General features: G+C 41.4%; 1 protein-coding gene across 4 annotated transcripts in view; it reads left to right on the top strand.

Annotated features, from left to right (window-relative positions):
* The window catches only part of spata20 (spermatogenesis associated 20), a 479,531-nt gene that overhangs the window by 321,844 nt on the left and 131,487 nt on the right, over window positions 1-26,200 (top strand). For all 4 annotated transcript variants that reach the window (XM_063074197.1, XM_063074194.1, XM_063074196.1 and 1 more), the window contains exon 15: window positions 14,950-15,030. In XM_063074197.1, coding sequence (XP_062930267.1) covers window positions 14,950-15,030 — 81 coding nt within the window. The remainder of the gene's footprint in view (window positions 1-14,949; window positions 15,031-26,200) is intronic.

Here is a 26,200-nt window from a genome sequence, read left to right on the forward strand (position 1 = left end):
GGAAGACCACCCCTCCTCCAAATGACCAGGTGCTGTGTCTTACCGTGGCCGATGTGAGGAGAACCCTGTGCAGGGTCAACCCAAAGAAGGTTGCTGGACCAGACAATATTCCTGGCAGAGTGCTTAGAGAATGTGCAGACCAACTAGCAATGATTCTCACTGACATCTTCAACATCTCCCTGAGCAGCACCGTCGTTCCTACGTGCTTCAAGGCCGCCACCATCGTCCCCGTGCCGAAGTCTTCAGTGTCCTGCCTCAACAACTACCGTCCCATTGCACTCATACCCATCATCATGAAGTGTTTCGAGAGGCTCATCATGAGGCACATCAAGATTCTGCTGCCCTCCTCACTGGACCCCCTGCAGTTCGCATACCATCCCAACCGTTCAACAGATGACGCCATTGCCATCACCCTCCACCTGGCCCTAACCCACCCGGACAAAAAAGACACGTAAGTTTGAATGCTGTTCATAGACTTCCGTTCAGCATTCAACACAAACATTCCTCAGAAACTGATTGGAAAGTTGAGCCTACTGGGCCTGAACACCTCCCTCAGCAACTGGATCCTAGACTTCCTCACTGGGAGACCTCAATCAGTCTGGATTGGAAGCAGCATCTCCAACACCATCACACTGAGCACAGGGGCCCCCCAGGGCTGTGTGCTCAGTCCACTGCTGTTCGCTGTGCTGACCCACAACTGTGCTGCAAAACATGCAGCTTGAACCACATCATCAAGTTCGCCGATGACACGACCTTGGTGGGACTCATCAGTAAGAACAATGAGACAGCATACAGAGAGGAGGTGCCGCAGCTAACGGACTGGAGCAGAGCCAACAACTCTGAATCTGAACAAAACAAAAGAGATGGTTGTTGACTTCAGGAGGACACGGAGTGACCACTCTCTGCTGAACATTGACGACTCCTCCATAGAGATTGTAAAGACCACCAAATTTCTTGGTGTTCACTTGGCGGAGAATCTCACCTGGTCCCTCAACACCAGTTTCATAGCAGAGAAAGCCCAGCAGCGTCTCTACTTTCTGCAAAGGCTGAGAAAAGTCCATCTCCCACCCCCGCATCCTCACCACATTCTACAGAGGTTGTATTGAGAGCATCCTGAGCAGCTGCATCACTGCCTGGTTGGGAAATTGCACCATCTCGGATCGCAAGACCCTGCAGCGGATAATGAGGTCAGCTGAGAAGATCGTCGGGGTCTCTCTTCCTGCCATTACAGACATTTACACCACATGCTGCATCCATAAAGCAAACAGCATTATGAAGGACCCCACGCACCCCTCATACAAACGCTTCTCCCTCCCGCCATCTGGCAAAAGGCACCGAAGCATTCGGGCTATTATGACCAGACTATGTAACAGTTTCTTCCTCCAACTCATCAGACTCCTCAATACCCAGAGCCTGGACTGTCACCAACCTACTTCCCTCAACTGTGCCTATTGTCTTGTTTATTATTTATTGTAATGCCTGCACTATTTTGTGCACTTTATGCAGTCCTGGGTAGCTCTGTAGTCCAGTGTAGTTTTTGTGTTGTTTTACGTAGTTCAGTGTAGTTTTTGTATTGTTTCATGTAGCACCATGGTCCTGAAAAATGTTGTCTGATTTTTACTGTGTACTATACCAGCAGTTATGGTCGAAATGACAATAAAAAGTGACTTGACTTGAGTGATTCTCTTGTCAGGAAAGGAGTTATCCTACAAGAGTAAGAAAGCCTTCACAGCGGTTAAATCATTAAGCCTGAATGGGACAATATAAAACTTACTATGCTGTACGTATCTGCATAGCAGTTGTATCATGTAGTACAGTGAAACTTGAGTAATATTGTAAATATATTGTTTGATTTTCTTGTTTGTTTAAATAATTCATTACAGGTTTAAATAAGTGAATTGCATACATCATGATGCTACCGCGTGTTATGCGCACATCTCGCTTAAATTAAACAGAAAGTTAGACTGAATTTGATGTGGAGCAGTTATAATAGGTTAGGACTTTATGCCTTGGAATTTAGAAGATTGAGAGGAGATTTGATAGAGGTGTACAAAATTATAAGGGGTGTAGATAGGGTAAATGCAAGCAGGCCTTTTCTTCTGAGGTTGGGTGAGACTACAACCAGAGGTCATGGATTTAGGGTGAAAGATGAAAAGTTTAACGGCAACATGAAGGGAAACTTCTTCGCTCAGAGGACTGTGTGAGTGTGGAATGAGCTGCCAGCACACGTGGTGCATGTAAGCTCAATTTCGACGTTTAAGAGGAACTTGGATAGGTGCATGTATGGAAGAAGTAAGGAGGGCTATGGTCCCGGTGCAGGTTGATGGGAGAATATAAGATATAGGAGCGGAAGTAGGCCATTTGGCCCATCGAGTCTGTTCCACCATTCAATCATGGGCTGATCCAATTCTTCCAGTCATCCCCACTCCCCTGCCTTCTCCCCATACCCTTTGATGCTCTGACTAATCAAGAACCTTAGGATGGGAGGAGGCGGTTTAAATGGTTTGGCACGGACTAGATGGGCCGAAGGTCCTGTTTATGTGCTATACTTTTTTATGACCCTCGTGCCTTCCTTTGAATTAGCTTAATGCTTTGAAGTTAGAAAACATGACATTTATCCTTCAGCCAGCATCACAGAAACAAATGATCATATTACTGCTCATTGGAATAAATGAGTTGCAGGGTTTTGTATGTTACAATGTTGATTACATTTTAATACTTTATATGCTGTAAAGTTCTTTTGAACATCCTTGGGTTTAAAGGACAGCTTATAAATGCAAGTACTTCTTTTATTTCATTCTTTCTGGTTGGTTAAGGTCTCAGGCTTTGAGCTGAATTTGAAACAGAATAGTGCAGAGGGCAGAATTTGCATAGTGTTATTTATAAAACAGACATCATATCAGACAGATTTATATCTCAATCCCATAACCTTCTTCAGAACTGAATGGCATAGCTGACGTGCAATCGTGATTCAGTTTCTCATCAAATTAGCAATTCTAAACGGACCCATTAATACCGCTGCACGCTTACTGAATGGAGTTATTGAACTCACAATTCCCTGCTGAATATAATGAAATGTGAGCTAAAAAAACCCTTACAAAATTATTGTTTAATGCATTTAAACAAAGTAGTGTGTTTCAAAAGGCTAGGCCTGTGTACAGGAGCATGCCAAATTGATGGACAGGCAGGAAAAGGCAATCTCATCTGTCAAGTTTATTTCATCAGGATGAGATGCTCAAAATCCTGTCCCCAGAACCACCTCATCTCTGGATCTGAAGATCTCCTGATAGACAAAAAAAGTAACTTGGGGAAATCTCAGGGCCAATTGTGCAGGGGTTGGGGGGGGATGTGAAATTAGACAAGGGAGTAAGTAGTGATGGAGAATGAGTGAGCACTTGTTTCCTGTGCACCTATTCTCAGACAAGCAATGGTTCCAACATATTAAGTGCCCAACAATATACAAAGAGAGGTGCTGGTCACTTGTGCTATTTTTAAAGGAGTAAATGTCTAATATCACACATGACACATATGAAGTGCCCTTCTGTAATAGTGAAGAATGAATAGGAATGAGCAAGCACTGAAAATAATCTAGTATTCTCTCCTTACTGTGACACAAAGCCCTCGGGTCGATGTACTGTCCATACTGATCTGGCCATGAGCTTGTTCCTCAGATCTGCTTTCCCATTCCCATTTTGACGTTGTTGGGTCTGACGTGTTGAATTATCAGTTCCTTCTGCTGTTTCTAGCATTGATTGTGAGCTGTATCCTAATGTGTCCACAGTTCCTCACAGTGACTGGTCATTGTCACTTCCAGTAGCATGTCTGTCTTTTCATCACCTCCAGGGTCCTGCCATGAGGTAAATTTTGCCAATGCTTTCTTATGGACTGCTCTGCTTCTAATATGCACGTGACTTTGTTCTATTCTATCACAACAAACTCCACCTCTAAGCTTTTGTGTTCACCACCATCAGAGGGTTTTTGTCCTTGACTTGTTGCAAGTCAATAGGATTTGATCAGTGACATCAAATTCAATTTGTTTTGCTTAGGGAGGACATTCCACCTCAATTTAGAAGCAAAATATGTAACTGGTTGATTTTGCTCTTCACTGTGCCTTAACATTTTGGTGAGACGCATCCAAAAGGCATTCCTTTGGCAGAACTGACTCTGTATAGCACCTATTGCATTGCTTTCAATTAGTTTTCTGACTCTAACCCTGCATGGCTCATCTCATCCATCTCCTGGACTTCCATTGCTGCTTCACTGTGCATTGCTCGTTGAAATCCACGTCGTGGATGAGGGCATTTCATTTCCAGCTGCTTATGTTGCTATTCATGATACCTGCACCTTCTCAGTCACCTTGGCTATACTTTCCTCATTTTATCTTTTGTTTATAACTTGCTTCCCTTGGCTATCAGGGTTTTCAGCTTTGACCAAAAAACTTGAATGTACTTTTCTTGCATTAATTGTGCCTCGTGTAGTAGCCAATCTGTCAGTCTGGGGCTCCAGGATTCCACAAATCATCCAGTCTTTGTTGAACAATTCCTATCTGCTTAGGGTCAAAGCACCAATAAGAAGATACAAAAAGGACTCTGTAAGCTCATGATTCTGAGTAAAGAGCGGGCAGAGTCCAATGGCTTCCCTTCCCTGTGGGTTGTAACATGCTTCTAATGCATTCCACAGGTTCTTATTTGCAGGCTTTATACTACAGGAGCATTTTCCTGTCCCCTCTGGTCAATGAAATTTCATAGCATTTTTGCTATTGTCTGTTCTGGTTTATCTTCTCTTGCCAGAACAATGCACAGCAATAAAACTTTCTCTCCATTGCCTCCATTATTTAGACAGCTTCCTTGCTTGGAAATTCAGCAGCTTTGCATCATTTATTTGTTGCATGCTGTTTAAATTCACCACCTACCATCTCTCAGCTTGCATTCACATGCTACCTTAATTTGGAGGGACCCCTCTCAGTGTTTGGTTTCAGATTCAGGCATGGAATCTAAAGTTTGTAACTACATTAATCGCCACTTCGGACACAGTATTTTGTACTCTTAGGTATTGGAGGATAGCCAGTAAGTCAAACAAAATAGTTTAAATGAGCATTTCTTTTAAATCCCTGACGGACAACTAGTTCCATCCGTTTCAACACAAGCACGAACAATAAATAGAGAGAGAGAAGTTAGTTACATGGTACTTTTAACAGACACACACCCAGTATTACAAAATCTGCATGTATTACAGAAAGTTAAAAAGCAAAATACAGGTATGTGTTGGAAACTTGGAGGTCTAATGAAGGTCAACAAAAAAGTTGCTGAAGGAACTCAGCTTATCAACCAGACTTTTCAGGTTGAAACCCTGCATTAGGCCTGAGTCATTAATAGTTCCCTCCCCTCTACAGATGCCGCTCGACCCCCTGAGTTCATGCAGCAGACTGTGTTGCTCCAGATTCCAGCAGTGCAGAATCTTGTATCTCTAATAGAAGGTCACTGACCTGAAACTTTAACTTGTTTTAACTCTCCAGATAGAAACATAAAAGAAACATAGAAAACCTACAGCACAATACAGGCCCTTCAGCCCACAGAGCTGTGCCGAACATATCCTTACCTTACAAATTACCTAAGGTTACCCTTAGCCCTCTATTTTTCTAAGCTCCGTGACCCTATCCAGGAGTCTCTTAAAAGGCACTATTGTATCCACCTCCACCACTGTCACTGGCAGCCCATTCCATGCACTCACCACTCTCTATGTAAAAAAACGTACCCCTGACATTTCCTCTGTACCTATTTCCAAGCACCTTGAAACTGTGCCCTCTCATGCTAGCCATTTCAGCCCTGGGGAAAAGCTCTGACTATCCACAAGATCAATGCCTCTCATCATCTTATACACCTCTATTAGGTCACCTCTCATCCTCCATCGCTCCAAGGAAAAAAGGCCAAGTTCACTCAACCTATTCTCATAAGGCATGCTCCCCAATCCAGGTAACATTCTTGTAAATGCTACTTATTCCCAGCATTTCTGTTTTTTTTTAAAGCCTTACCTGTATGATAGGAATGGGTGAGATCGGTTTAGAACCAGCTAATTTTCCTTGCAGGTACGATGTAGTAAACTGCACCCAATGCAGTAACTCTTAGTGTTCACTATCCTCTGGAGACAAAGATAATAACCAGCTCATCTGCATATCTCACTGAAATCAAAACTTTATTATAAATAAATCAAATTGCAGGAAAAAAAAATACAAATCAGGCAGCATCTGTGGGGAAGAGGAGTAGATCATGTTTCATCAGAACCTTGTTACAGAACTGAAATCTTTCTGGTTTCCTCACACTTTCTAAAACCATGAGACTTGGTAGGTTAATTGCCCTTTGTAAATTGTCCTATGTATCTTGGTGAATGGTATAATTGGGAGAAAGCTGACAGGAATTTGAGAAGAATAAAGCATGGGATTAATGTAGAATTGAAATAAATCATTGATGGTTGGCATGAACCTAGTAGATTGAAAGGCCTGTTTCTGTGTTGGATCTCTCTGGGATTCAAGGAAATCTAGACAGACCAAATAAGATAACTTGATGGAATGATTAATAATTAGCTGTCACATATGGATGGCCCGGCTGTGTAGTGGTTAGCACAACGCTTTACAGTACCAGCGACCCGGGTTCAGTTCCTGCTGCTGTCTGTGAGGAGTTTGTATGTTCTCCTCCTGACCGCATGAGGTTCCTTGAAGTGTTTCACTTTCCTACCTCAGTCCAAAGACCTACCAATTGGTAGGTTAATTGGTCATTGTAAATTGTCCCGTGTTTAAATTTGGGGTTGCTGGATGGCGTAGCTCGAAGGGCCTCAATAAATAAATAAACAACTGTTGGAATATTGAAGGTAGGTCATAAAAAATATCCAGTGAAAAAGGGTTAAAGACCTAGAACTCGCTACTTGAAACCAGTGAAAGGAGGAAGTTATCAAGGTGAGCATCTGGCATTCCTGAAAATCTAGGGCTGTGAACGGAGATCTGGGAATTGGGATTACCCTTTGTGGCTAGTTTTAATTGATGTTGACAGAATGGGTCAAATGACTGCCTTCTGCGCTAGAAATTTCAAGGATTTTATTCATAATGTGCTAAATTGTTCTTAAGAATACATTAGTCGTGGAAGATATGTTGGATGGTCCACTAGGAGGAACCATTACTTATCAGGTCGTATCTGAGAATTTTCAGAACTAGGCAATAGGATCTCAGTTAAAGGTTGCATTTGAGCAAACACAAACTTAGATACTGCAGTGATAAGACAATGAAGTCCTGACTTGAAGTTTGAATAGGCAAAGTGAATTAAAAATTAATCTCTACAGCACTGCTACAAGCTAAATCCCAGAAAAAGATCTTAAAGGGATTAAAAATGTTTTTGTTTGCACATGAAAGGAAGTATAAAAATCTTGCCCCTGTTTAATACTTTTTTGCAAATTGTAACTTCTCAAAGTTACATGCCAGTCATCAAGGAATTGAAGTGTAGTTATTCTTACAATGAGGTTGTTAACTGTAACACTATCAGTAAGTTCCTCTCCATGCCTTGTTTGCCATTTCTTTAGCATTTGTTTGTTTTATGAGGCTGAGTTGCTAGCTCGATGCTTAATCCAGCGCAGATGGAAAGCATGCAAGGAGCCGGCTGGACTCGAACCCAGACCTCTTGTTCTGAAGTTTGGGCATGGATACCACTGCACCATCAGCACAGACTGCAACAATTTCAAGGATGGTTTAAAAACGTTTAACAACTAAGATTCATCCAAACAGATATGGATGGTGATAAGATAGTTGGAAACACAGATGAATCCTTTGAACAACCAAAAGCAAAGTGGGGACATTACTCCAACTAGAGATGGCAATCCTGACTTACAGGCAGTGGAGGGACCATCAGAGCTGTTCCAGCATTGAATGATGATTAGTTGGGGAAACAACACATTTATTAATGTCTTTGGAAATGTCCCTGTGAAAACGTTGATATTATCATGATTTCTGTAAGAAAATAACTGGACAAGAATGTTGTAATTGTCATCAAAGTACAGCTTGTCCCCAAGTTACGAACTTCCAACTTACGAACAACTCGTACTTACGAACGGCCTTCCATGAACCCTATTATGTTAAAAATTTGTTGGCTCGAGGAAGGAGAATGCCGTCCACCATTTTAAGTCAGATCACGTTGCCGTTAACACTGTGTTGAGTGTGTAACTTTGTATTTAGTGTAAGTTTTTCTTAGCAAGATTTACCCTGACCCTCCTTTTCCAGTCAGCATCCCCCTTGTCCCATTTAACTTGTCTCAGTGCGGGTGGGCTTTAGGACCTGGGAGAGCTCAGGACCCACCGCCTGCGGCTGCTGCTGAATCCACAGTGTTTCTGTTCCATTGACGGAAAACGATCACGATTGAAAATAAAGTGGAAATAATAAAGCGATGGGAAAGATGTGAAACGCCGTCGGTCATTGGAAAAGCGTTAGGCTACAGTCGGTCAACGATCGTAACAATCTTAAAGGATAAAGTGAGAATAATATAGCATGCGAAAGGCCCTGCCCTGATGTAAGCTACTATTATTACTAAGCAATGCAGTGATTTAAATATTGAAATACATGTGTTCCTTAAGTGTTTTATATGCATAGAAAGGTAAAATATATCCTATATACTAAGACAAACGTTTGACTAACTGACGCTAAATAATACCGGATGTACCTGTTCCGACTTATGTACAAATCCGACTTAAAGACAGACTTAGGAATGGAACTCGTTCATAACCCGGGGACTGCCTGTACATTTATTATTAAAGAATGTATAAATGATACAACCTGAAGATTTGTTTGCCTACAGGTAGCCACAAAACAAGGAACCCGAAAGTACCTAATTTAAGAAAATAAAATAAAGACCAACCCCTGATGCACAGAGAAGGGGAAAAAACACTGAAGTGAGCAATAACATTCTGAACCAAAATGAGTCCTTAGATCCGAACTCCAGAGCAGCCCTGGAGTAGGCCCAAAGCCCATCATATTAGTGGCCACAGACCACAGCAGTCAGGGGCAGTCTTCATAGACTCAGTGCGAAGGAGGAGTGAACATCATGGGAGAGTGAGCAAAATCTCGATGCCCTGTCTTTCTAGAATATCGTTTAAATTGTCCAAACAGAGTATTGTACCTTGCACCAGAACTCAGTCAAAGCTGCAGCGAAAGGCTCCAGGCCTAGAACACACAGCCCAGAGACTTGCTCCAGGCCCAGATTTTACCACCCGTTCCGAAGCCGCTGTCAATTTCTCCAAATTGGCTCAGTGCCCAGATTGATCAGCCTTGCACCTGGGCATGGGAACTCCTTTGCCTTGACCTCTCCTCTCCAAATGGCTCACTCCATCTGCTCTGATTCTACAATGTACCAGCACAGTTTATCCCTCGAATTTGCTTTGCCTTCGCTCGCCACTTCATTGTTTGCAGTCATCGATCAATCATTAATTGATAATAAATTGAAATTATTGCAATCCCCCTGCCAATCTTCCCCGCACCAACTATGATTGTCCTGTACTCTGTTGGTACGATCCATAAATCATAGGCATGGACTAATGTGTGATGGAACTGCATTGAGTCTTGGGATAGAATAAGCTATACCCACAAAGCTGTTGAGAAGATTTTTGATGGTAAATCCTAGTGCTCTGTTAAGTTTTTGGAATATTTTCTGAATATTCCTGATTGATTCGAAAGGACTTGCAAAAGACCAAACCCGGAGTACAGTCAGATTTCCCTTTTTCAGAACATGTCAATATTCCAAAGTTTTTGAGTAAAAACCAGTAGTTTCACATGGAATTGCAGATTCTTCATAGATTTGGACTTATGATTTAATTTGCCTGTTTATATATTCACCCACGTGGACTATAATCTTTATCCTAGAATCTGTGCCTCCCTGAACTTCATATATTTTTTCTTTGTGTTATTGCCTGGGAATGTATTGTTGAAAGACTTCATAAATTAATGTTGTTTTACCACAGCTTCAGAATAAGTCGTTGCCAGTGCTAGCTGTGAATGTTTTAATTAGTTGGACTGGAAGTTTACAATACAACACGGAAATTGAAAGATTGATAATGAAATTAAATGCCACCGATGAATTAAGTGAAAGAATGCAAATTTGTTTGTTAACCTTTAGCCTGTAAAAGAGACCGTGTGTCATGGAAAGCATATGATTAGAATTTTTATTTTCCTGCTGCTTACAAAGGATCCGGCCCATCTCTCCTCCGTCACTACCACTGCCTTTCAAACAGGTTGAGGTTAGCTCTGTCTGTTTATCCTTGGGGTGATGAATGGCAATCCTTCACTGCCTCAGGGTCTTTTGTCTGCCTGTAGAGAATGGCTCAACTCTTGTACCTGGTGGGAAGCCGGAAGATGGGGAAACTTTTTTAAAGAGCAACAGAAGGCAACTAAAAAGGCAATATGCAGAGAAAAAATGAGGTATGAAGGTAAACAACCAAGAATATAAAGGAGGGTAGTAAAAGCTTCTTTGGGTATGTGAAAAGGAAAAAAATAGTTAAGACCAAAATTGGGCCCTTGAAGACAGAAGCGGGTGAATTTATTATGGGGAACAAGGAAATGGCAGACGAGTTGAACAGGTATTTTGGATCTGTCTTCACTAGAGAAGACACAAACAATCTCCCAGATGTAATAGTGGCCAAAGGACCTAGGGTAATGGATGAATTGAAGGAAATTTATATTAGGCAGAAAATGGTGTTGGATAGGCTGTTGGGTCTGAAGGCTGATAAGTCCCCGGGACCTGATAGTCTGCATCCCAGGGTACTTAAGGAGGTAGCTTTAGAAATCGTGGACGCATTGGTATTCATTTTCCAATGTTCTATAGATTCAGGATCAGTTCCTGTGGATTGGAGGGTGGCTAATGTTGTCCCTCTCTTCAAGAAGGGAGGAAGAGAGTAAACAGGGAATTATAGACTGGTTAGCCTGACGTCGGTGGTGGGAAAGATGCTGGAGTCAATTATAAAAGATGAAATTACGACACATCTGGATAGCAGTAACAGGATCGGTCGGACCCAGCATGGATTTACGAAGGGGAAATCGTGCTTGACTAGTCTTCTAGAATTTTTTTTGAGGATGTAACTATGAAAATAGACAAGGGAGAGCCAGTGGATGTAGTGTACCTGGACTTTCAGAAAGCCTTTGATAAAGTCCCACATAGGAGATTAGTGGGCAAAATTAGGGCACATGGTATTGGGGGCAGACTACTGACATGGATTGAAAATTGGCTGGCTGACAGAAAACAAAGAGTAGCGATTAACAGGTCCCTTTCGGAATGGCAGGTGGTGACCAGTGGGGTACCGCAAGGTTCAGTGCTGGGACCGCAGCTGTTTACAATATATATTAATGATTTAGATGAGGGAATTAAAAGTAACAGTAACAAATTTGCCGATGACACAAAGCTGGGTGGCAGTGTGAAATGTGAGGGGGATGTTATGAGAATGCAGGGTGACTTGAACAGGTTGGGTGAATGGGCAGATGCATGACAGATGCAGTTTAATGTGGATAAATGTGAGGTTATCCACTTTGGTGGTAAGAACGGGAAGGCAGATTATTATCTAAATGGAGTCAAGGTAGGAAAAGGGGAAGCACAACGAGATCTAGGTGTTCTTGTACATCAGTCACTGAAAGCAAGCATGCAAGTACAGCAGGCAGTGAAGAAAGCTAATGGCATGCTGGCCTTCATAACAAGGGGAATTGAGTATAAGAGCAAAGAGGTCCTTCTGCAGCTGTACAGGGCCCTGGTGAGACCACACCTGGAGTACTGTGTGCAGTTTTGGTCTCCAAATTTGAGGAAGGACATTCTTGCTATTGAGGGAGTGCAGCGTAGGTTCACAAGGTTAATTCCCGGGATGGCGGGACTGTCATATGTTGAACGATTGGAGCAACTGGGCTTGTATACTCTGGAATTTAGAAGGCTGAGAGGGGATCTTATTGAAACATATAAGATTATTAAGGGATTGGACACGCTAGAGGCAGGAAGCATATTCCCGCTGATGGGTGAGTCCAGAACCAGAGGCCACAGTTTAAGAATAAGGGGTAGGCCATTTAGAACGGAGTTGAGGAAAAACTTTTTCACCCAGAGAGTGGTGGATATATGGGATGCTCTGTCCCAGAAGGCTGTGGAGGCCAAATCTCTGGATGCATTCAAGAAAGAGATGGATAGAACTCTTAAAGATAGCGGAATCAAAGGTTATGGGAATAAGGCAGGAACTGGATACTGATTGTGGATGATCAGCCATGATCACAGTGAATGGCGGTGCTGACTCGAAGGGCTGAATGGCCTACACCTGCACCTATTGTCTATAGTGTGATGCATCAGAAAGATGCCTCACTGACTTTCCTCTGTGCTATTGCAGCCATTATATTTTGCATTTTATCTTTCTTTCTTTGCCCTACTGCCTCTGCACCTTTCCTTAGAGTGCTGAATCTTGCTGCTCCTCAATTAAATTGGTAAATTACACGTGCTGTGGTACAGTGAGAAACCTGTCTTGCATATTGTTCATGCAGTTCAATCATTACAACAGTGTATTGAAGCACTACAAGGTAAAACGGTAACAGTGCAAAATAGGGTGTTGCAGAGGAAGTACAATGGGTCCTAGACCCATCAGATAAATGTAATTGCAAGGAAAGCACTGCAGCACCTCTACTTCCATAGGAGTTTCTGGAGACTGGGTATGTCATCAAAAACCTTGACAAACTTCTGTAGTTGTGCAGTGGAGAGTGTATTGACTGGCTGCATTACAGCCTGGTATACGACACCAATGCCTTTGAGTGGAAAATCCTACAAAAGCTAGAGGGTTTAGCCCAGTGCATCATAGGTAAAGCCCTCCCAACCATTGAGCACATCTACATGAAACATTGCTGTAGAAAAGCAGCATCCATCATCAAAGATTCTCCCCACCCAGACCATGCTCTTTGTTCGCTGTTGCAAGAGATTTAGGACTCGGACCATCAGGTTCAAGAACAGTTACTAGCCCCTCAACCATCAGGCTCTTGCTCAAATGAGGATAACTATACTCATCTATTGAGCTTTTCCCATAACCAATGATCTCACTTTAAGGACTTCTTATGTTGTTATTTCATGCTCTGGTTATTTATTGCTATTTATTTATATTTGCATTTGCACAGTTTATTATCTTCTATGCTCTTGCTCTTTCATTGATCCTGTTTATTGTTGATATTCTTTAGGTTTGCTGAGTATGCCTGCAGGAAAAGGAAGCACAGTGTTGTATGTAGTAACATGTATGTACTCTGATAATAAATTTTACTTTGAACTTTGCAGGTCCCATGAGCACCATTTGTCCTCTGGTATCTCATTCAACCAGCCTATGTTCATGTTGTGACCAAGGATAGGGAGGATGAGCCATATTTTTGTCAAGTAGACCCAAGGCCTGATATACCAGGTCCACCTCAACAACTACACTCAAATGAGGGATATCTAGAATGGAAACTTTGCTTTGTACAGAAATAATGTGGATTCTTTTTATTTAGTAGTCCGAAGTAAGTCAACTTGAATAGGAATTACAATTCCTTATTAAAAAAACAATGTATTGACTCTGAGAAATAGTTAGATTTTGTGAGATGCAGTAATGTTCTTCATCAACCTTAATTGTCTCAAAGATCTTTTAAAAAAATGTTGCCACTCCAAAGGAGAAGATAGTACGTTTGAACAGGTTTCATATTTCAGAGGATCTGTCCTAGGCCAGCACATTGCTGCAATCTTGAAGAGGGCTTTAATGTGGCTCCACTTTGGTAGGAATTTCAAGGGATTTGGTATGTCACTAAAGACTCTTGGGAATTTCTAAAGATGGATGATGGAGAACATTCTTGCTGGTTGCATCAAAGCATTGTATGGAGGCTCCAATGAGGCTGCAGAGGGCGATAAACTCAGCTAACTCCATCATTAAGGACATCTTAAAGAATTGGTGCCTCAAGAAGGAGGCATCACCAGAGGGTTCTCACCATCTGGAACCTACCCTCTTCTCATCAGTGAGAAAATGTAGCAGTCTGAAGATTGGCACTTAATGATTCAAAAACAGCTTCTCCTCTCCATCAGATTTCTGAATGATCCATGAACCCATGAATACTGTCTTATTGTTTCTTTTCTTTTGTAATTTCTTTATTTTGTAATTTACAGTAATTTTAGGTACTATTGCCCCAAAACAAAAAAAAAACTCAGATCATATAAGATCAGTGTTCTGATTCTGATTAATAGCTTGGTTTAAATAAACATCATAGAGCGAAGAGATTCATGAAGGGAATTTGAGAGATTATTTTAAATCATCGAAGGCACAAACTTACTGTGGAGGGGACGAAGGTATGAGTGAGGCTTTCAGGCACAAATGGACGGAGGAAATTTTGAGATGAGCAATACTGTGCACGTGGTATAGGCCTTCAGGATGTGAATGCTTGTGGGATCAGATGCTCAGCTCAGGATCAGCAGGTTATGAACAACCAAATCCAGTCTGGCCAGGAGTGGGCTAAAGATGTTGAATAGGAAAGGTTTAGAGGGATATTCATGGGCAGGAAAAGTTTGCAAAGGTTGAGAGGAATATGCGACTAACCTGGAAGGGCATCATGTTCAGTATGGACCAGATGGGCAGAAGGGTCTGATTTCCTGCTGTATGACTGGTTGATAGGGACTGAAATTTGTGATGAGGTTTGAAGAAAATGGCTTAGGTCTTATTTGTTTGGAGGATGTTTCTGTGTATCTAAGACTGGTTAATAGACAGGCAGTCCAATGTCAATGAAGAAGTCAAGGAAGTTGATGACTTCTAAACTCTCTCTAATGCAAAGTGACAGATGTGCTAAACCTGAACTATCATTAGAAACTTCAAAACATGGTGAAAATTGACTACAGATAGATTTAATGGGCTGGTCTGATGCCTTAGTCTTTGATTCTGCTTTCTCTTCTCTTGCTGCAGGTCGTGATCCGCGGTGAGCTTGAAGCACCTGAGACACGGGAACTGTTACAGTGCATCAATGCACACTTTGTGCCCAACAAGGTAGGAGATAGATGTGGCAGTTGACTGTTTCTGGGGCTGGCTGTATAAACACACTCGAGCCTTTTATAGAGAAAGTCAGCAGCTTGAAACATCTCTCATTAGTTGCTCCAGAATGTATTGATATTTGTCTTTGCCAGTAATAATTGGCAGTTGCAGTCCGAACATCGGATGAGTATCATTATAAAATATGCCATGATAACTAGCAAGGGTTGCATTTTCTCTCAGGAGTTAATCTGTTTCCTGTTGGCTGTGCAAAATGCAAGCTGGACTGCAGGAAAATGTGCACTGGTACAGCTGTACACTTGGGCAAAAAGGGAGCATAGCTAAAATAAATGCAACAATTCTATTTTCCTCAGTAGACAGGTGCAATATTAGGGGGCATAGATCTTCAAGTAATTGGTACAGGACAGTCAAGGAAAAAGGATGGCTTCGGGGACAAGAACTCACTGCCTGATGGGGTGGTGGAAATAGAAAACTCTTGTCAGATTTTAAACTCTACTCGGATGAATATGGATTGCAGACCCAGTTGTGGAAGATGGATTCAATAGGGTTGTCCCTGCATGGACATGATAGGGTGAATGGCTGCCATCTGTCATCAAGTACTTCAGTTATATGATGTGTAAGAAGTGTGTTCCCATTGAAAACCATGTTATACAATCTCAATTATTTTCCACAGATAACTTCATTTTTTTCCTCTTTGAACAGACAAGGTCATTTCCTTTCAAATGTTAGCTTTATCAAGCCTCCTTTAGTCTACGTACACTGAGCTAAAGAATATGACTGTCACATTTATAGCACCTTGCAGTATCTTTCACACTGTTCACACAATTTACATGAACACAGCACTCTAGGAAGTTGTTGATCCCTTGGAATAATTCAGAATTTATACAATTGATTTGAATCATTGTTAGATTCTGTCTGAAATTGTTAATCTATAAAGTTACAAGAGCTGGATCCACCTCTATAGTGATAGATCTGTTTCTTGCTGATGGTCAAGGGAGAGTGTAAAGTGGTTCAGTTCCTCAGGCATATTCTGTACTCTCTCTGGAAAGTGATGGTCCCGGAATTGTCCAAAACTTTGTGCGAATGAAGGACCTTGCCAGCTAGGAAAATACCTCCCATTTTCTTCAAATACAATGTTTTGAAAGCAATTTAAAAATCTGTCTTTGTTGTTATGTAAGAAACAGTTTTATGATATCAACACTCCAATTGAATTAGGAAGCTCCTATTCACCTTCACGCCTACAGAATTACACCAGCTCAGACTTGTTTCTCTTCCTCCTCTCATTTCTATAATTACCTTATCTTACACTGTTTCTCCATACTAGATCCTTTCAAATTACCTTATTTATATCTTTCTCAGACAATAAAAGGAACTGATAAGGCAGAATAAAGGATGCTTTCTGTACTTCAGGGGTCCAGTAAACAGAAATATGACCATAAAATTATTGCCAGAGTGTTTATAATTTATGTTAGGAAGCCACTCCTTCACACAAGGGGTTGTTTAAATCTCTTTCCTAATATGTTGTTGAGGCTGAGGAGATTGGGGAGTGGGGCTTAATTAGTTATTTAACAATTTCACAGTTAAGTTGTGGAAAGAGATACAGAGTTAATGTTTCAAGATGGAGACCTCTCACCAGAATCTTAACAGATTTTTTTGGTCAAGAATATTAATGGTGTTGGACCAAACTTGGGTAATTATGGTTGAACAATAGATCAGCCACAATCTACTTGGATGGCAGAAGAGGCTCAAGACATTGAATAGGATCTTCTTATTCCAAATTGTTCATGTTGCCATTTTCTGCTCTATTCCTGTTTTGCTGTTGTTGGAGCCTCTGTTCTGCTCTGTTACTCCTGTTTTCACAGGAACTATCCTGCTTGGTTTGTGTAAGGAGAAAAACAAAACTTTCCTCCAGAGATATAAGTGTAACTCAGCAGAAAAGCATCAAAGCACAAAGCAGATCATAAGCTTATACAGAAATAAACAAACTAGTCAATGGCATGTATTGAAATCTTTCATCAAAAGTAAAAGCCTGAAAATTAAATCTGTACAACATTAGTCACAGGCTTCCAATTGCAAATCATCATCCTTTGCCTCTCATGGCTATCAATTTTGGATCTAGTTCCTCAAATTGCCTTGGATGCCATGGGCATTAACTTTTACACCAGTCTCCTCTGTGGGTCCCTATCAAAGGTCTTACTGAAATCTATGTAACCAATATCAATCATGCAACAGTCATCGATATTCTTCACTATCCCCTTAAAAATTCAATCAGATTAGTTAGAGACAACCTTCCCTCACTGAATAAACATGCTCACTATCCCTGATCAATCGCTCCCGCTCCGAGTGAAGATTAATCCTATCCCTCAGAATTTAAAAAAAATTAAGTAGCTACCTCTGATATTAGATTACCTGGTTTATCCCTGTTGGGATACTTGAATGAAGGTACCAGAGTTACTGCCCTTCAGTACTCTGGCACCTCACTTTTGTCCAGAGAAGATTTTAAAATTCCTCTCAGGGTCCCAGCAGTCTCTTCCCATTTCTGTCTTCATCGCCTGAGATATAAATCTCTTACTAGCTTTTCTTTCAGTTAGTCCTGATGAAGGGTCTCGGCCTGAAACGTCGACTGTACCTCTTCCTAGAGATGCTGCCTGGCCTGCTGCATTCGCCAGCAACTTTTATGTGTGTTGCTTGAAATTCCAGCATCTGCAGATTTCCTCGTGTTTGCATGTATATCTCATCATGCATTAGGATTTATCTACCTTTAAAGTTGCTAAAACATCCACTATCTCTTCTTCAATTGTAACTTGTTCTAGAATTCTGCCACCTGCCTCCCTGAATTCCATAGCCATAATATTTCCTTATTCAGAGTGAATGCAGGAAATAAGAATTCATTTTTCCTATAAGGTAGTAAGGCTCTGTAGATTCTCTAGCAGAAATGTCTGAACCAGAGGGGCATAGGTTCATTGGTATTGGTTTATTATTATCACAAGCACCACTGTACAGTGAAAAAGTTACTTCTGCATATCATCCACACAGATCATTTTACCATTGGGATATTACAAGGGAAAAGATGAATGCGGAGTATAGTGTTCTAGTTCCTGAGAAAGTGCAATGTACGCAGATAATAAGGTGCAGTAAGGTGAAGGTAAAGTGTAGAAGGTATAGAGGAGATCTGAGGTAGAACTTATTTTTCGCCCTGAAGGTGGTTGGAAACTGGAGATAGTGGAGGCAGTGTCTTCAGTGCATCTGAGAGATAACTAAAGATGGGCATTTGAGGCACCGAGGCAGAGTGTTGGTAAATGGGATCAGTGTTCACTGGCTGGCATAGACACTTTGGGCTGAAAGTCCTGTCTTTGTGCCACATGACTATGGCTTTGTGAGCTACCACAGTTACTGGAAGCAAGTAATATTAATTTGTTTACCAGTTTAGTTACCTTCCCTTACCATCTTGCACCACTCTCCCTGCTTGGGTCTGGAATACCAGCTAGCCCAAGAAACCAGACTATGACTTTCAGCTACTGGGGACATTCAAACCAAGCTGTATTCTGTTCTTACCAATGTACTTACCCATATGTGATGTTAAAAACAGTTGAGGTTCACTAGTACCTCCCAGGTAAGATTAGTTTTGTCTTCAAGTCATACACCATGGAAACAGACTCTATGGTTCAACAATCATTAAGGACCCCCATCACCCAGGACATGCCCTCTTCTCATTGCTACCATCAGGGAGGAGATACAGGAGTGCATAATCAACAATTCAGGAACAGCTTCTTCCCCTCTGCCATCAGATTTCTGAATGGATTTGAACCCATTGACACTCTCACTATTTTTTTGCACTACTTATTTAATTATATATATACGTGCTGTAATTTACAGTTTTTATTATTATGTATTGCATTGTACTGCTGTTTAACAGCAAATTTCACAATATATGCTGGTGATATTGATCCTGATTCTGAATTCTGCACTGACCGTCAAGCATATATTTACACTACTTTATTAATTTTTATTATTAATTTCATTTTTTACCCCCACATTTTTCTCAGCTTTCCCCAGATTCTATGCACTGGGGGAAATTTACACTGGGCAATAAACCTGCTAAACTATAGGTCTGTGTGAGGAAACTGGAATGCTGAAGGGAAACCCACGCAAACGTAGAGAGAATGTGCAAACTCCACACAGACAGTACCAGAGGACGGTACAGAACCTGCAACACTGGAGCCCTGTTAGGTATGCCACTGTGTCCAGCCCTAGTAACACAGGAACTGTTTCAGGAATTATTTTTGAGCTCGCCTAATATTTATGAATTTGTGTTTCTACCACTAAGAGCTGACGTAACATTCAATCTGTGAGCTGCCTAAGTAAAACCAAAGTAAATGAATTTGAATGTTGCAGCTGCATCTCAAATCTGCCAGTTTCCCTTGGCTCCGTAACATATCCTAGTATTTTCTGCCGGTGCATCTAACAGTTGCATTCAAAGGCTAAGATCGGGAATTTATTTTGCAGATGCTGATAAATTCATGGTTCAGCTTGACTAAACATTAAGTACACTTTTTTTTATATTGTAATGCAAGCTGGCCATAAACGTCAGAAGAATTTCAAGTAGTTTTACTGATAATTAGGGATTTTATGCTGTCTGGGACGATCTTGCTGGAAACATGATCTCTTATAACTGGATTGTTTCAACATACTAAACTGTAAGTTGCATTCATGAGAAAATTATTGAGATTTCTAATCTTAATTAATAAGGGAAGGGAACTGGATCTAGGAATGGAAAGGGTGCTTACAGCCTTGGCACTCAATATCTAATAACTTGCTTTCCTAACTTGCCTGAGAACAATGTCTCTTAGTTAACAAGCTTCTTGCAGCTTGAGTCTTGACAGCTCTGTTTGTCAGCAGGGTCTATGATTTTTGGAGAAAAGAATTCTCGACTTCTACCCTTTAAGAAGAAGGACCGTATAATTGCCTGAATGGCTGATTTCTGATTTTTCTCCAGCAGAATAAATGAATTCTGCCCATCCATGTTATTAAATCCTTCAGTCACGTTAAAGAGATAATTTTCATTGTTCAATAATTGAAGTTCATATAGCAGTGACTGCTTCTCAGTGAAAATATACTTTATCATGTTTTGTGGCACTGCCAGACTGTCAAATGAGGCAGACAATGAGCAGACCCAGCAATTCAGTACTGGGCATCCATGAGCTACCGTGGACCATCAGCAACTGCAGAATTGTACTTGATCACAGTCTACAATTACGTGCCTGACACTTGACCATTATCATCAAGCCAGGGTATCAGCCATGTTTCAGTGAATAGCTGGAAGCAGCCTCAGGTTGAGAAATCAACCCAGTGAAGGTACAAAACACTACGGACTGCTTGCACCAAACACCACGAACAAGAAATCCCACAAATAACTGATCAGGTATAAACTTTGCATTCCTGCTACATTCAGTCATAGCAATTAAACAGCTCAGTAGAGGAGCAGGCTCGCAAATATCCACATTTTTAATGATGGGGAGCCCAGCATATCAGTGCAAAGAAAAAAGCAGAAGTGCTGAGAAGATGATCCATCTCAGTCTCCTCCAATGGTCTCCAGCATGATAGGTGTATGGCAGCCATTTCATGTCACTTCAGGTAATGTCTAAAGGCATTGGATACAGCAAAGACCATGGGCCTGGACAACCTTCCTTGTGCTCCAGAGTTTACATCACCCTTTCTGGGTAACACAAAACTAACTGTGTGGAACAGGGAAAAGATTGCAAGGCAGTTTGGACTGGCAGAATGGGCACACAAGAGGCTCATAAGATTTAATGCACACAAATATCAAATGCCTTTTGGGCAAAGATAAATTAATGACAAAATTGTGTAGTTAAAAATATGTCCACAAATATGGACCCAAGTGTAAACGTACTTACTCTAAGGAGGTGGAAAGGTGTTTGAAGATATTTATTGGAATAGATATGGGATTCTAAACTTCATTTATGGACATGGATTATGAAAACAGGAGTTTATGTTAAAGCTTTATAGAGTATTTATTGTGTGCATATTTTGTCAGTCTGATCACCACATTGTAGGTAGCTTGTAAATATCTTAGAGAGGATGCAGTAATCATTTATGAAAATGGTTCCAAGAGTGAGGGGTTGCAGCTATGGGGTTAGATTGAAGAAAATTTTTTTACTAATTCTTCAAAAGAGGTTTGATAGAAAAAAATAAGCTTCTGGAAGAATTCAGTGGGTCAAATAACAATGGAGTGATTGATATTTCAGATTGAGATCTTACATCAGGAATAGGAGGGAACATAGTCTGTACAGAGATGTAAGAGCAACATAGTTGACAACAGGGTCTAGCTTTCAGATGAGCTCAGTGCCTTCTGTGCTCACTTTCACCATCAAAACATGGAGGAACCATCATGAATTCGCACAGCCCCTGATGATCCTGTGATTTCAGTCTCTTGAGGCTGCTGTATGAGCAATCTTCAAGAGGGTGAGGTTGTGAAAAGCATACGGCCCAGACGGGATACCCAGCCAAGTGTTAAAGATCTCTGCAACTGGTTGGAGTATTTATTGAGATCTTTAACCTCTCGCTTCAGCAGTTTGAGGTACCCACCTGCTTCAACCAGTTTTCACTTATACCAGTGCCTAGCAACCTGCCTCAGTGACTATCATCCAGTAGCCACAGTGATGAAATGTTTTCAGAGGAGGTGATGAAATATATCGGCTCCTGCCTGATAAGTGACTTGGATCCTCTCCCATTTGCATACTGTTACAACAGGTCCACAGTAGGTGCCGTCTCATTAGCTCTTCACTCAACCCTGGAACATCTGGACAGCAAAGATGTATACATCAGGATGCTGTTTATCAACTACAGCTCAGATTCAATACTATCATCCCCTCAAAATTAATCAATGAGCTCCTGGACCTTGGCCACAATGCTTCCTTTTGCGATTGGATTCTCTACTTCCTCACTTGCAGACCCCACTCAGTTCAGATTGGCCACAACATCTGCTTCACGATCTCCATCAGCACAGGTGCATGACAAGGCTGTGTGCTTAGCCCCCTGCTCTATTCACTTTACACTTATGACAGTGTGACTAAGCACAGCTCCAATGCTATATTCAAGTTTGCTGACAACACCACTGTTGTAGGCCGAATCAAAGGTGGTGATGAGTCAGCATACAGGGGGGAGATTGAAAATCTGGCTGAGTGGTGCCACAACAACAACCTCTTACACAATGTCAGCAAGACCAAGGAGCTGATTATTGACTTCAGAAGGAGGAAACAGGAGGCCCATGAGCCAATCCTCATAGGAAGATTAAAGATGGAGAGGGCTATCAACTTTAAATTCCTCGGTGTTATCTTTTAGAGGACTTGACCTGGGCCCAGTATGTAAGGGCAATTACGAAGAAAGCACAGCAGCACCTCTTCTTCCTTAGGAGTTTATGAAGACTGGGCATGACATTTAAAACTCTGACAAACTTCTATAGATGTGTTATGGAGAGTATATTGACAGGCTGCATTACAGCCTGGTGTGGAAACATCAGTGCCTATGAATGGAAAATCAAGTTGGTGGGGTCTTTCATTGAATCTGTTATGGTTATTATTTTATTATGGATTTATTAAGAATACCTACAGGGGAATGAATCTCAAGGCAGCATGTGGTGACAGAAATGTAGTTTGATAATAAATTTACTTGGAACGTTGGAAGGGAGGGAGTAGGAGAGAAGCTGGTAGGTGATAGGTCGACGTAGTTGGAGGAAGGTGGATGATGCACAGGTTGGGAGGGGGAAAGGGAAGAGTATTGAGACCTGTTAGGTGATAGGTGAAAAAAGGTAAAAGAGAAATAAAAGCTTTGGTTGAAATAGACAAGAAGTAAAGGGAGGTAATTTATATCCATGAGTGGATGATGAAAGGTGGATGGACACAGATTTAAAGTGACAGCTGTATATGGGAGATATGAGGAAAAAGTTCTTACACAGAAAGATGATGACCTGGAATTCGTTGCCTTAAGAGTGGAGATACAGTCAATTGAGCTTTTCAAGAGGAATTAGATATACACTTAGAGGAAGGTAATTTGTTTGGATACTGGGAAAAAGCCAGAGAATGGGGCTACTGGATTCCTCTACAGAGTTAACTGGCCTCCTTCTGTGCTTTAAATCCACTATCATTTTGTTTGACCCACTAAGCATTAACAATGATTGTCTAATGCAGCTGGTGCAGGTGCCAGCAAGACATTGTCTCATTTATCAATGCAACCTATTTACTTCTTGAGCCACAGCCATTCATTTGTGAATGCTGACAGAGATAAAGTAATCTAAAGATCAGCCCTGTCATATTAGCAGGCAACAACTGATTAGCTTGTTTTATAAGTATTTTTCTTGTCATTTTGGGTCTTTTTTAGAGGATGTCCATATTTAAAGCATTTTGCATCACCAGTTGTAGACGCTTTGTTCAATCATTGCTTTCCTGTTGCTTGTTTCACACATATACCTGGGTTATTGATTCTAATCTTGGTCTATGTATGAAGAAACTGATGATGCTTGATATCTTTATCTTGGTTCACAGTTTCCATGAAAATTTGGTCCATGAGCCCTTTCATATCTCGTAACTCTTTTTGCGACGAACACCGAGTACTGATATTCAATGGTGTAAAAGTGTCATACCAAAACCTAAGCAGTTCTATTGTGTGCAGGATCTGGTGCTAACTGATCAGGAAACTGACTAACTTATAACTTCTCAATTTGGATATTCTGTGCTTTGGATGCTAAACTGAAGCCTCATCTACTTGTTCAGTTGGACTCAAAAGATTCTATTGCAGTACCCAGAAGAGAACACAGCACTTCCATCTCTAGAGAATCATGGTGTGAATAAGTAGTTCAGTAAGATCCCTTTACCATGTTACAGAGGAATCACACAATGGCAGGAGGAATCATTATCCTGCAGCAACAAACATTCTGCTGGAAGAACTCATAGGTCAAGTAGCATCTGTTGGAGGAAAGGAATTCTCAGCGCCTCTGATCATAGCCCTACTTTGGACCATTGTTTTCTTCCCACAGATGCTACTCAGTCTGCTGAGTTCCTCCTGCAGTTCGTTGCCCCTGATTACAGCATCTTTAGTTTCTTATGTCTCCCATTGTCCTGCTCTTCCCCACTCCTGAGAGTGATTTTCCCACAGAGTTGTTTGGTCCGGCAGATTACTGAATGTTATTCAGTGTTTGGAGGAGTCCATTGTTCCAACAGTCCTCCTTCCCTGTTGAAAGCTGGTTTAAGGATCAACCAGACTGATAGAGGGATCAACCAAATTGATAGGATGAACATCATTGATAAAAATAGCTGATAACATTACGAAGAACACCTTCCCTCAATGATCATAGCAATCCTAATTTAATCTGGCATGCCTCAGTTTTAAAATTTGCAGCCTTGCTTTCAAATCCCTCAGCGTCTCTGCATTTTCCTCTGGTGTCACCACCCTATAAGATAGCAACATTTTTCCATTGTGGACACTTGCTTATTATCCATCATTTGCATTACTCTTCCTTTGCTTTTTGTAGTCATCCTATGGACTAATTGTAGCCTGAGCTCTAGAATTCTCTGCCTTTCAATCTTTCTGTTTGAAGATGCTTTCCAAAACAGACCAAACATTGTCCTCTTTTCCAGTGGGTCTCCAAGACCTGTAGCCAGAGAAATTGGAGATGGAGATCTGTGGAGCTCAGCATATCATTGCTGTGTGTGGATTGGAGTGGGAGGGGTGGAAAGATGGGAACTGGGGATGGGCATATTGTTGCTGTGGGGAGGGGCATTTGAGAGGGAACTTGTGAAGGAATCAAGGAGCCTCTAACATTTTAGATGGTAATAGGACTGATATCAAAAACGGGGTGAATCACAGATGGATGGATCAGAGACCAATGGTTGTAGAGTGCTTGGAGGTGCGAGTCATTATGTAGTTGTTTGTGTGGATATAGGAAGGGCAGATGGATACAGTTAGCTATCTGCAGGCATCCCAGTTTGACTCTGGATCATCAAAGGTAGGAACAGGACAACATTTTGCAAGATCCACTACTGTGCTGCAGAAACACTGTTTTATCAAGAGTGAGAAATCCCATGTGCCTCAAGTTAGAAATCACATCACGTTTGTAAAGGGAATTCATCACAGACAATGCCCGTTCAAATTTTTCAAGAGGATCAAAATTACTATGAAATGGTTGTTATTGTGCTTCACACAGAAACAAATATATTTTCAATTACTTAACACTGAAAGAGTCTGCATTTCTTTTTGATCCATAAGACATAGGAGCAGACTTAAGCCATTTGGTCCATCGTGTCTGCTCTTCCATTCTATAGTGGCTAATTTATTATCCCTCTCAACCCCATTCTCCTGCCTTCTCCCAGTAACCTTTGACGCCCTTACTAACCAAGAACCCATCAACCTCCACTTGAAATATACCCAATGACCTAGCATCCATAAACATCTGTGGCAGTGAATTTCACAGATTCACCACCACCTGGCTATAGAAATTCCTCCTATTGCTATTCTAAAGGGATGTCCTTCTATTCTGAGGCTGTACCCTTTGGTCCTAGACTCCCCAACTATAGGAGACATCATCTTCACATCCACTCTATCTAGACCTTTCAATAAAATCCCTTTCCTGGGTTAGAAGCTGTTCTTGAGTCTCGTGGTATATGCTTTGAGGCTTTTGTAACTTCTGCACCAATGGGAGGTGGGCAAGAAAAGAATGTTAATGATAAAATGATCAAAGATTAGCTTTATTTGTCACATGTATATTGAAACATCAAAATGTACAGTGAAATGCATTGTTTTACATCTATAGCCGACACAGTTCAAGAATGTTTTAGAGGCAGCCTGCAGTATTGGCACTAACATAGCTTGCCCAATACTCATAACCATATTTGGAATGTGGGAGGAAACTAGAGCACTGGAAGAAACCTACACGGTCAAGGGGAGAATGTACAAACTCCTTACTGACAGCGGTACAGAATGAACTCCAATCCTTGATCGCTGGCGTGGTAAAGCATTGCGTAGCCGCTATGCTACTATGCCGCAGGTTGTGCTTGTGGGATCTGGGGTCTTTGAGTACAGGATTAATGACAGGATTCTTTGCAGTGTAGAGGAATAGAGGGATCATGGGGTGCAGGTCTAACAATCTCTCAAA

This window comes from Mobula hypostoma, chromosome 22 (assembly GCF_963921235.1).
Source record: "Mobula hypostoma chromosome 22, sMobHyp1.1, whole genome shotgun sequence".
In the NCBI taxonomy this organism is placed as follows: Eukaryota; Metazoa; Chordata; class Chondrichthyes; order Myliobatiformes; family Myliobatidae; genus Mobula; species Mobula hypostoma.